The following is a 12,324-nucleotide window of genomic DNA, read 5'->3' as shown; positions in this document are numbered from 1 at the left end:
ACCCCTAACACCACTCAGGGGGGTGTTCTGTTAAGATACAGCTTGTTGTGCCTTAAAATGGCTTCTACCTTACTGCTGTAAAATGGCTTCTACTGTACAGCGCAGTGGAGTTGCCATGGTAATGGCTTCACAGTACTCCACAAGGTACTCCCTCTGGTAAGGGGGAAAACCTAACATTACAAATTACGTTTGGTCTGGGATTATTTTTGAAGACAAATGTATGGATTAGGATAAATAAATACCCGGGCAACGGCGGTTATCAGCTAGTGTAGACATAAAAAAGATGAAGAAAGAATAATATGTTATGCAAGGATAATACATCTAAGCACATTTCAAATCATTCTAAAGACTATTATATGCATTGAGGTTAGTTAGGTCCTGGTTTTTATATTTCTAAAATATTTAATGTAGTTTTCAGCTACAACTTTGAAGAACATTTATTTAGAAATGCATCTTGAGTCAGTGTTCATTTTGAGGTGACTAAAATTTCCTTTCTTCTTCCCTCCCTTTAGAGCCGAATAAACATATATGCGGCCCGAACACCAGCTGGAACATCAGTACAAAATATATTGCACTGGAGCCAGGTATCTTTGCTTAATGCAATATTATTGCTGGTTAAGAAGCGATACTTTAGAATGGGGGTTCCCAACCTGTGGGTTGCGGCCCCACTACTGGGCCATGGTTTATTCACAATTATGCCACTTGAGTGGTGGGTGTCGGCCCTCATAGCCCCACTCACACAAATAACCCTACACAGACCTTTTCCTCACACAACCCCCCCTCCCCCACCCGCATTGGGATACCAACCCAGAAAGGTTAGAGAACGCTGAGTTTAGAATTGCATTACTCAGGAGTGAAATCAACTTACCTTCACTACCATTTTGCAAATTTGAGCACATGCGAGCGTGCCTCTGTGCATGTGCAAAGCGTCAAAAATTGGATGTGATGATGTCAGGGCGGGAGGGTGGAGCCTCCCACCACCACCACTACCCTATCCCAAACCAGATAGCTGAATTGCACCACTGGCATTACACATTTGTGCAATTGAGGCATCATCTATGGCAGGGGTGTCAAACTCGCGTTGTCATGGTGTCATCATGTGATGTATTGTGACTTTTCCCCCCTTCGCTAAACCGAGAATAGGTGTGGCCAGTGCGTGACGGATCTGGCCCGTAGTCCACAAGTTTGAAAGTCCTGATCTATGGCAGTATTTTTTAAATATGGCAACCTTAAAATGTACGGACTTGGCAACTTTAAGATCTCAGAATTCCTCAGGCTAGTAGGGAGTTAGCTAGTAGCTAGTCTCCACATCTTAAAAGTTCCCAAGTCTGAAAGCACAGATCTATGGTAACAATAACGAAAGTGCATAGGAAAATAGGATTTTGTATTTTAAATAAGTGATTATTTATTTATTTATTTTGAGGCTGGTTCTTTAAGAACAGTAAAATTATCTCAAGAGCGAAATTGTTGCTGTTCACTTTCACACAAGTTATGAGTGAAGGCATTATATGGAGATTTTCTCCATATAATGGAGATTCTCAGTCATCCAGGTCATGGTTGTCTCAAAGGTGCTTTTTTTTTTCAAGAGGCAACTGGAGTTTCTTTTTTTTTCTTTGAAGATGTTTCACTTCTCATCCAAGAAGCTTCTTCAGCTCGGGCTGGATGGTGGGGAATGGAAGGATTTATACTCCTTGCAGAGAGCTGGTCATTTGCATCCTTTCAGAGAGTTATTGAGGCCACTTGGAGGTTTATCTGTGTCCTCAGGGTCACCTCAGTAGTGCAAATGGGTGTGGGGCCTTCTTGGAACTGCTGGAAGGACTGTGTTGTAGATTGGAGATAGATGGTGTTGTATCCCCCCACCTCTGTTGAGAGAGGGCTGCTCAGTTTTGACATAGATGGCCTCTTTGACCCCTCTTTCAAATCAATGATCCCCTGTCTTGTTGTCTTCAAAGGAGTGGCCTGTTCCTTTTAAATTCAGATGGACTACTGAATCTAGTCTTGATGTATCTGTTCTCCTATGTTGTGCCATGCCTTACATTATACATTATATACAGTGGTGGGTTTCAAATTTTTTTAGAACCTCTTCTGTAGGTGTGGCCTGCTTTGTGGGAGTGGCTTGCCAGCCATGTGACCAGGTGGGAGTGGCTTGCCAGCCATGTGACCAGGTGGGAGTGGCTTGCTAGCCATGTGACCGGGTGGGCGTGGCCAACTTGTAAAATGTGATGAAACTCACTTAACAATGCTCTTGCTTAGCAACCAAAATGTTGGCTCAGAAACTCTGGCATTTGAAGCACGCAAGTCTTAAAGCTGTCAAGTTACAAGACCCTTGCATCCCTAAACCTTTAGAAAAAAAACACCCAGGGGTGTTCAAACTTGACAGCTTTAAGACTTGTGGACTTCAACTCCCAGAATTCCTCCTCTTGCTCTTCATCTTGATAATGTGCAGATGGGTAGGGGGAGGGAGCTGGAACCTGTTCTAAACGGCACCGTAGATTTGTGGAACCTCTTCTATAGAAGAGGTTAGAACTGGCAGGAACCTAACCCTGATTATATACCTTATTTTTCTTTGATGAAAGAACATCACAAGCCTATGCTTTCACTCTAAGAGCTTTTTTTTCTGGTGAGACCAGTCTATCAGGGCAACCTGGTCTACTCAATTATGGGATGGAGCACACTGCTTCTGCTTTTGCCTTTCAGCCCCAATCCAGGAGCCTTTGCAAGCAGTCGCATTTGTGATAAAACTATTTTTGTGTTGAATGTTATGTTTACCGACAAAGAAATAAAGGGATTCTCTCTAAGCGTTTCATATTTATAAATAGACAAACTGAGGGGGAAGAGCCTTCCAAGCGACAGTATAAGCAGTAGGACTATTTCAGATTTGCAAAATATCCTTGCACCCCAAACTGTTTTAAAGCTGGGTGGAAAGCAGTCAAGGAACATAATGAGCAAAAATGCATGCGTTGCCCTTCATATCAGACTTAGTGCATCTCAGATTAATGCTATCAGGTAGGAACGTCCTCAGGAAGTTGTCAAAAAAGTTAAGACTGAATTTGCAGACCCTCTCCAGAGATGGGTTCCTACCAGTTTGGACCGGTTCAGCCAAGTAGGTAGTAACTCGGCTAGACACGCACCCAAAGTGGTTCTATCAGTGATGCTGTAGGCGCCACCATCTTGTATTTTGCTTCTGCGCATGCGCATTTACTTCTGTTCATGCAGCATAGCACACATCAAGTTCGCCCCTGAAGTGCGTCCCTAAGTAAAAGAAGCCGGAACCCACCCCTGACCCACTTCTTACATGTATCACACATACCACACATATAAAACAAAGAAAGCCTTTGATTGTGTAGTTGTGGCCAACCTCATGACATTTTGGAGATCACCACCTACTTTCTTTCAGGTGATTTCTCCACTGCCCCAAGGTTGGATCTTGGTGGACAGCTGGAGCTGGAGGGCTAGACACTCTTGACTATGATTTGAAGGAAGAATTTTAGTCAAACAAGAAGTTTCAATCAAAAGAGCTAATAATTCAACTTTAAAAGACAGTTGCATTTTGATGGAGGTCCAACTGAAATGAGCAAATCAACTTTTAAAGCAAGCTGTTCTGTAGCTCTAGGTCATATATCCGAATCAAATGTTTATATTGCAATAATATGTGTCTCAGTGATTCCTCTCCCCGTCGCTACCAGTGCACTGCGCACGGGGCCAGGCATCCTGGTTGTGCACGTGCGCTGCACACGCATGCACACTTCACCACCCCTGCGACACCTATCTGCTTGTCGGAGGTCACGCAGGTGCCACACACTTTGCGCATGTGCACAATTGGCCAGTTGTCTTAAAAACAGGTATGGAACGTGCCACCGTACTGATATGGTGACCACTGCTCCCGGTTACTACCGGTACGGTTGTACCGGGCTGTACTGGCCGGAACCCACCATTGACTTGTCTCCTCAAAAATAGTGGAATAGTAGAATAAGATTACTAGGTAAATATGTGTAGGGTTTTATTTCTCATGAACATAAAGTTTGTGTGTGTTCAGATCTATGCTCCTACTGCCAGGGTCTTAGACCCATTATAACTTCAACGTTCAATAGACAGCAGTACCTGTATGATTGCAATTAATCATTACTACTTCACTAATGGTGCATTTCATTTCATCCCTGCCTTCTTGCTAGACTTTTCGTTGTGGATTATTCAAGGGTTTTGACTGGGGTGATGAGAGGAAGAATAAAATAAAGCACAAACAGGTATGTCAATATTTGTTTATTTATAGGCACAAATGTTGAAAAAATTAAAGCAAAGAAAATGTATTTGGGAGTAATAATTCATAGACACCTGGCTGTTGTTGTTGTTGTTGTTGTTAGTTGTGAAGTCATGTCCGACCCATCACAACCCTATGGACAACATTCCTCCATGCCTTCCTGTCCTCTACCATCTTCTGGAGTCCATTTAAGCTCACGCCTACTGCTTCAGTGACTCCATTCAGCCACCTCATTCTCTGTCATCCCCTTCTTATTTTGCCCTCAATCTTCCCCAGACACCTGGTACCTTTGACTATCTCATCCAATCTGATGCAACCCATGTGAAGTGCCTTTCCCTGAGAAACTATTAGTGGAACCCCAATTCCAGGAAGTGAGAGGGAAGTGACATTTCTCTCTCTGATGGCCATTGTCTTCTGAAATAGCTTCCCCATGGAGGGAAGATGTTCTCCATTATTAATAGCCTTCAGATTGCTAGTTGAAGCCAAGTTATTCCAGAGAACCTGGGAATGAATCACAACTACATCAGGAATGTTGTTTTTAACTGAGTTTTAATTTTTCATGAACACTTGTCTATTATCTATTCATTGTTGTGAATCTAACTTTCTGGGTATAATCAGATAGTCCTATCTGTGAAGGTAGGGTGGAGGTGGAATCCTGATGGTCCCAGCAGCAATAAGAAACTATTACTGAAGCTCTGCTTCAAAAAAAATGGGTATGGGATGGACAGTTGAATTCCCCTGCAGAAATATATCAAGCAAAATTTCTCGGATTAAGGCCCACTGATGCCCTAAGCACTGACAAATCTTGGTGCGCCCCCTTTGTACATAGTGTACAAATCTTCATTGGTTTTTTTCTTTCTTTCTCAACTTTGTGGTGCCCCCTTTGGATCTGGTGCCCTAAACACATGCTTAGTCTGCTTAATGGTTAATACGCCATTGCCTCTCTGACCCAATAATGCCCAAGATATACTTGCAGTTGAAAATACCTAATACTGAGAACCAAAATGTTGGGAATAGCTCTGTTCTACTTCTTGAATTAGAACAATAACCACACTAATCTACAACTAAACTTACATAAAGAATTCAAGAATAACATTTACACATCAGTAATTATTCAACTCTATAGGAAGGGATTCCATTTCTCCATTACTTCATACTCGGCTTGGCAAATGCAATGTCTTTCCCTCCCTCTATTTTGCTCTGCCATCAACATTAAAAAAAAGCCAAATATATTTTGAAGCCCAAAGATATCCACACAATTCAATAACCTTCCTTAAGTAGTTCCTCCTCCTCCTCTCTGAATTATTGGGTCTTGTTGATTTCTCCTGTACTTCATCCGGAATAGCCACAATCCAAATTCACTCAGTTGTGCATTACTTTATCCAGTCACAGTTCCTTCTCTCAGCTGTCAAAAAGATAATGCTCTTCCTACTAGGCATAGTCCTCACTCTCTTGCTGTCTATCTTCTCTCCAACTAATACATAGGTTCCTTTCCTCCAAGGGTGGATTCACCTCTCTTGAACCCAAGCTACAAGCAGGCATGGTTGTTGTTGTTTCCTCCCATTGCTAATTAGCCCACCACTTCCTCTTCTTTGTCTAAGCCATTCCTTCCACACTTGTTTCCTCTCTGAGTCAAACCTCTCTACTCAGTGGAGTCTTCCAAGAATTCTCCAGCCAGCATTTAGCTGGGGAATTCTGGGAGCCACACATCTCAACACTGCCAAATTTCAGAAACACTGCTCCAGAGGAGCCATTTTTCTGTCCTAAGGAGATCAATTCTATCCTAGCAGGATGGTCTGTGTCTGCTAAGAAGCTCCTTATCTCATCTTTATTTCACTACATTATTTCACTGTTGTTTAACTTTACATCTTCTTTACTATATCCTGCCCATTACAAAACCTGGCAGCCAGATTGCTATTCCTGGCATCTGATAGCACACTACAAAGTTGCATCAGCTTTACTCATTTCTTCAAATTCTCTACAAATTTCTGAGCCATGGTGGCACAGTGGTTGTGCAGCTACTTCTGCTGACTGCCGGCTGACTGCAATTTGGCAGTTCAAATCTCACCCCGCTCAAGGTTGACTCAGTCTTCCATTCTTCTGAGGTGGGTAAAATGAGGACCCAAATTGTTGGGGGCAAGAGGCTGACTCTGTAAACCACTTAGAGAGGTCTGTAAAGCGGTATATAAATCTAAGTGCTATTGCTATTGAAAATAATTTCCATAGCAAAGGAACTTAAGGCTGAGCCCAATGGATGTCACTATGTCACTATGGTATATACACTTCATGCATGCACAACATAATAAGCCATGATAAAATTATAATCAGAATATTTAGTTTTGACATGACACCATGATTCCTTAGCACCTTAGCTCACAGTTGATTATTTTTGTTATGTTAAAATTATCAGATGACAATCAGAATGGCACATGTGCCAAAGCATAAATCAAACAAGCATTCTATCAGGATTTTAAAAAAATTATTCTGACCATATCTAAAACTTTTGGAATGTACAAGAATGGAATTAGGGTGGGCCTTCATGAGAGAACAGCCCATATTGAGGTCAGGAAACTTGACATGCGCTCCCTGTTAAAAGCCATGCAAGGCTTATAACACTCCCAATATTTAGTAAAGAATTAGTAAAACCTAAACATCTTATGAGGGGAAGGAGCAATGTAAAAGGGGAAGCAGTAATAATCTTAAACCCAAAAGGGCTTAAGCCCTTACTATCTTAGTGACCAATTGTCCCACTCGGAATCTGATACTTCAGGAGTGTCAAATTCATAGCCCACGGGCTGGATGCATCGCATGCTGACCCTGCCTTTGCCCCGTTTAGTGAAGGGGGGAAAGTCCCAATATACCACATGATGATGCCGTGACAACATGAGTTTGTCAGCCTTGTGATATTTGGTTTCGATCAGCAGGGGAGGCTTTCGGAAAAAAACCTTTGCTGCTTGGCTATGTTGTGGTTTCCCCTCCCCCTTTCCAATATTTAAGAAAAGGGCAAAAGTGAATCTACTCCATCAAGCATTTAATTATTACTTATTACTTACTTATTGAGGAATATTACTAATGTTCCTTAAAATCATTTAAGGGTCTTGATTTTCATTGCATTAATTTTATTGTTGTTTTTATGTTCTCCTCATACGCTAAATAATAATTAAAAAAATGTTTTATTTCTTAATGTTTTTAAACCTCCCAAGAACTATAAAGAATTCATTTCAATATACTAACTCTGCTTCCATTTATATGTTTTAATTTTTTAAAAAAAAAACAGTGCTTTAATTCATTTTTCTACTGTTTTATGTATTTATATATTTTCTAGCTTACTCCTCCGTTATACAAAGTGAGTGATATGACAGTTCCAACTGCGGTGTGGACCGGAGGAAAAGATTTACTTTCAGATCCAAAAGATATTGCTATTTTATTGCCTCAAATCAAACACCTTGTTTCCCATAAATCCATTCCAGATTGGGCACACCTCGATTTCATCTGGGGTCTGGATGCACCCCGACGCATGTATGACGAAATCATTGCTCTGATGAAGAAGCATGCATAATCTCTTCCAAAATAAAACAAAACAAAATGGATTACCTGAGTATAATGATCTTCACTGAAATTCTCCCCATGTTTGTCACCTATCATATCATCCCTTGATTCAATGTGCTATTTAAGTTTGGTTGCAGTGACAGATCTCTGTAATACACATTGGATAATGTTAATTTTTTAATATCATGTTGACCCCCCCCCCAAAAAATAAGTACTTGGCCTTATTTTCAGGGAGGTCTTATTATTTTTAGGGTGCAGAAGGCGGCAAGCGCGGTCAACTCACGGCTGCTGCTGTGTTGCAATATTTTCAGGGAGGGCTTATTTTTTGGGGGGGGGTATTTTAGCTCATGCACTCAAAAGCCTGATTGAGCTTATTATCCGGGGAGATCTTATTTTCAGGGAAACAGCGTATATATTTTCCATTTTAAACATTGAAATTGCAATCAAAATTGCTTCCCACTCATACAGTACAAATTAAATCCGAATCATTTCCTCTCTTTGAATTCAGTTGAGTTGAAGACAAACACATTTTTGGAGCAGTATTATGAGGAAAAGAGGGGGAAGGGGAAGGTAATACAAATAGTTGTCAACTTACAATAAGGCAGTAACTATATTGAATTCTACTGTATAGTGCAATATTAATGCAACATTGGTTTTCAATTCAATTGTATAGAATGTGAATGATGTGTGTTTGTTTTATTTTTATCATTATAATGTACACTGAAGATGGCATTTAATTTTGTTGTACGAGGTGCAATGACAATAAAGTAAACTAAACTAAACTAAACAAGAGTAACGAAGCCTACCCAGGACAGTTGTAAGTCATAATGGTTGACTTACAACCATTGGTTGAAAACTTGAATGTACAAGTTTTTTTGTGTGACTATCATTAAGTGAGGCTCGTGGTTGTTAAGCAAACTCATTGTTCATTAAGGGGTACTTTTGCAAAAACTGAAAGTAAATGTCATTTTTTTGGCAAAAACATCACAATTTACAGTCATGTGAGTGTAAGATGCTGCAAACAGCTGTAACATAATTAGTCTCATGACGGGGAGGAGGGCACTGAAACTTCAGAACCAGTTTGTAAGTACTTGAGAGGGGGTCCTTGTAAGTTTGAGTTGTTGTCAAATCATCGGTCGTAAATCAATTACCTGTAGAGAACAAGATTAGAAAAAGAACGGGAGATGGCTTCCGGTTCCTGACAGCGATGGATGTGTTGTCCACCGCTCGTCTCCCTGGCTGGCTCCATAAGGAGCACAGGGGGCCCTGGAGGGGTCCTCTGCCGAAGGGTGGCTTGCTGAAGCCCCCCTGGAGGCTGGGGTGCTTTTCAGCTTTGCCTAGGAGCCGGGAAGCAGATGGGGGGCGAGGGACAGCGTTGAGCTGTCTGCCCATTTGCCGAATGGATTTGGAGGAGAGAGTATACCTGGAGAAGCGCGGCTGGATCCTGGTGGTGGGGGACCCATCATGAACTCTTTGATCGTTTTAAAAAAAGCAGCAGAAAAGCAGCAGACTTCTATAAGTTTTGTGTTCAATCTATTTGAATGGAGATTAGACGGGGGTGTTTCTCTTTTCTACCCCCCCACTTGGATTAAGTGGCATTTTAATAATGTCTCTTGAAGAGAGAGAACAAAGGCGGACCCGTCACTTGAGCTGGCTAACTGAGAAAGATCATGATCACAACTGCTAGAAATGACTGCTGAGCCATTTTTCCTTTAAAAGTTTTGATAGAGATTTCTGCTTTCTTTCTCCCTGTGGAAAGAGGAGCCAAAATGGCACCCGCCCTTCTTTGTTTTTCTACTTATAAATGAAGTCTGCCCTTTGAAATTACCTTTAAAAAATCCCTTTTGGAGCTGCCTTATTACTCTCTCTGAGGGAAACCGAGACTCCTCCCTGCTACGTGGCTCTTCTGAACTTTGAATATTCGACCCCCTCCTTTTTGTTTGCCTCTGCCTTGGAACTGTGAACTGTCACTTTTGGCTTTGTTCTTGGGATCAGCACAGCTGCGAAATCCTCAGACGCCATCTTCCTGGGAAAAGACTCACATCTCTGAATTTTAAACAAATGGGGCCTAAGAAACCACCGACGGGCAAGTCACTTTCGGCCCCCTCATCTGCCTCCTCCAGTCCTAGTATGCAACAAACGAAAATTACCTCACTGTTACAGCAAGAGGGGACTGGAGAGGGACCAAAAGAACTATCTGTTTCTCAAATGTTTCAAGAACTTATGAGGGGTCAAAATGAATTGAAAAAAAAGAAATAACAGAGCTTAAAGAGGAACTCAGAGATGTTAAACATCATATTGCAGAAAATAAACAGAAAATTGTGATGTTGGAGGAGGGAGCGGCTGGGCTAGGGAAAGAAATTAAAACAATCCGGAAGGGAAATGCAGACTTGGAAAACTTTTTGGCAAAAATAGAATTTGAAAGAATGTCCTTTTTTCTTAGATTCCAGAACCTACCAGAGACAGAAAAGACAAGAAAGGGGAGGGCTGAGGCTTCCTCTGGGGATAGGGGGGAAAGAGCAATATCGAAAAGGCTCAGATCACAAAAATAAAAGTATTTGAAATAACAGCAATTGGTGACACTCTAGAAAGTGACAAAGGAAAACGAATGAACACATGGTTGACAATATAGAATAAGATCTGGCTTTCTGCTTGTCTTTTATATTTTGTTTTTAAGATTGTAAAAATTGTGAGTTTTTGATGGATTTCTATCACTAGTGTGGGAGCTGCCAAAATGTTTTGTATATCCCCTTACCTTTTCCCCATATATGTATAAAAACCAATAAAATTTTTATTAAAAAAAAGATTAGAAAAAGAACGTTTGCTGTTTTTGTAACTTAGCCCTGCCAGACTGATTTGCTGAATCTTATACAGTAATACAATACAATACAATAGCAGAGTTGGAAGGGACCTTGGAGGTCTTCTAGTCCAACCCCCTGCTTGGCAGGAACCGCTATACCATTTCAGACAAATGGTTATCCAACATCTTCTTAAAGACTTCCAGTGTTGGGGCATTCACAACTTCTGGAGGCAAGCTGTTACACTGATTAATTGTTGTCAGGAAGTTTCTCCTCAGTTCTAAGTTGCTTCTCTCCTTGATTAGTTTCCACCCATTGCTTTTTGTTCTACCCTCAGGTGCCTTGGAAAATAGTTTGACTCCCTCTTCGTTGTGGCAACCCCTGAGGTATTGGAAGACTGGTCCTTCTTTTCATCAGACCAGACATACCCAGTTCCTGCAACCATTCTTCATATGTTTTAGTCTCCAGTCCCCTTATTATCTTTGTTGCTCTTCTCTGCACTCTTTCTAGAGTCTCCACATCTTTTCTACATTGTGGCGACCAAAACTGAATGCAGTATTCAAAGTGTGGCCTTACCAAGGCATTATAAAGTGGTATTAACACTTCATGTGATCTTGATTCTATCCCTCTGTTGATGCAGCCTAGAATTGTGTTGGCTTTTTTTGGCAGCTACTGCACACCACTGGCTCATATTTAAATGATTGTCCACTAGGACTCCAACATCCCTTTCACAGTTACTACTGTTGAGCAAGGTACCACCTACACTGTACCTGTGGATTTCGTTTTTGTTGCCTAAATGTAGAACATTACTCTTTTCACTATTGAATTTCATTTATTAGATAGTGCCCAATGTTCAAGTTTGTCAAGATCCTTCTGTATCTTTAGCCTATCTTCTGGAGTGTTGGCTATTCCTGCCATCTTGATGTGATCTGCAAATTTGATGAGTTCCCCATTTATTCCCTCATCCAAATCATTGATGAAGATGTTGAAGAGTACTGGGCCCAAAACAGAGCCTTGGGGTACTCCACTGCATACTTCCCTCCATGTAGATGCAGTTCCATTGAGGACTACACGTTGAGTGCGGTTGGTCAGCCAGTTATGAATCCATCTGGTGGTGATGCTGTCCAACCCACATTCTTCTACTTTATCTAGTAGTAGGTTATGGTCCACCTTATCAAATGCCTTACTGAAGTCCAAGTAAACTATATTGACGGCATTCCTCTGGTCCACTAATTTTGTCAATGGTCTTTCAACTGTCACTTTCTATTCCAGAAACTGAATTTTCTTAGAAAGGATTAAGTAGAGGTTTACAAAGACTCAGTACTCAGTGGCTGTTTTGCACAATCTAAACAACAAACTAACATTTCAAAAGTCCTTCAAGATGTGCTTGTATTATCATGTCTGGGGCTCCCAGGAAACCAGAGACATCCTTAGATGGCCATTCTTACCCTCTCTTTGCCTAGGTTCATTTATTTTTGTAATATTTATCTTTTAATGTGGATTGTTATGTCTCTTGCTTTGGTATCTGCTGCTTTATTTGATTGTTGTGCACCACTCAGAATAAGTTTTGTGAGATAGGCAGCTCTGCAGATAATATTAAAACTACTAAGGTGAAATCCACAGTCCCACCAACTCTAGAAGGAACACGCTATTGTATATTCTCACATACTAGGGATGAAAATGCACATTTAAACAGCAGGTTCAGTATAGTTACTGTAG

General features: G+C 41.1%; 1 protein-coding gene across 1 annotated transcript in view; it reads left to right on the top strand.

The window, feature by feature from the left end:
* LOC309392657 (uncharacterized protein) overlaps window positions 1-8,005 on the top strand; it is a 46,442-nt gene extending 38,437 nt beyond the window's left edge. Inside the window, exons 16-18 of the mRNA XM_081954087.1 lie at window positions 513-584; window positions 4,173-4,244; window positions 7,584-8,005. Of these exons, the coding sequence (XP_081810213.1) occupies window positions 513-584; window positions 4,173-4,244; window positions 7,584-7,817 (378 nt within the window). The 3' untranslated portion in view covers window positions 7,818-8,005. The remainder of the gene's footprint in view (window positions 1-512; window positions 585-4,172; window positions 4,245-7,583) is intronic.
* The last annotated feature ends 4,319 nt before the right edge of the window (window positions 8,006-12,324 follow it).

Source organism: Natrix helvetica, assembly GCF_964273705.1.
Source record: "Natrix helvetica genome assembly, chromosome: 5".
Lineage (NCBI taxonomy): Eukaryota > Metazoa > Chordata > Lepidosauria > Squamata > Natricidae > Natrix > Natrix helvetica.
Note: the sequence above shows the minus strand (reverse complement) of the source record. Positions and strands in the feature narration are given on the sequence as shown.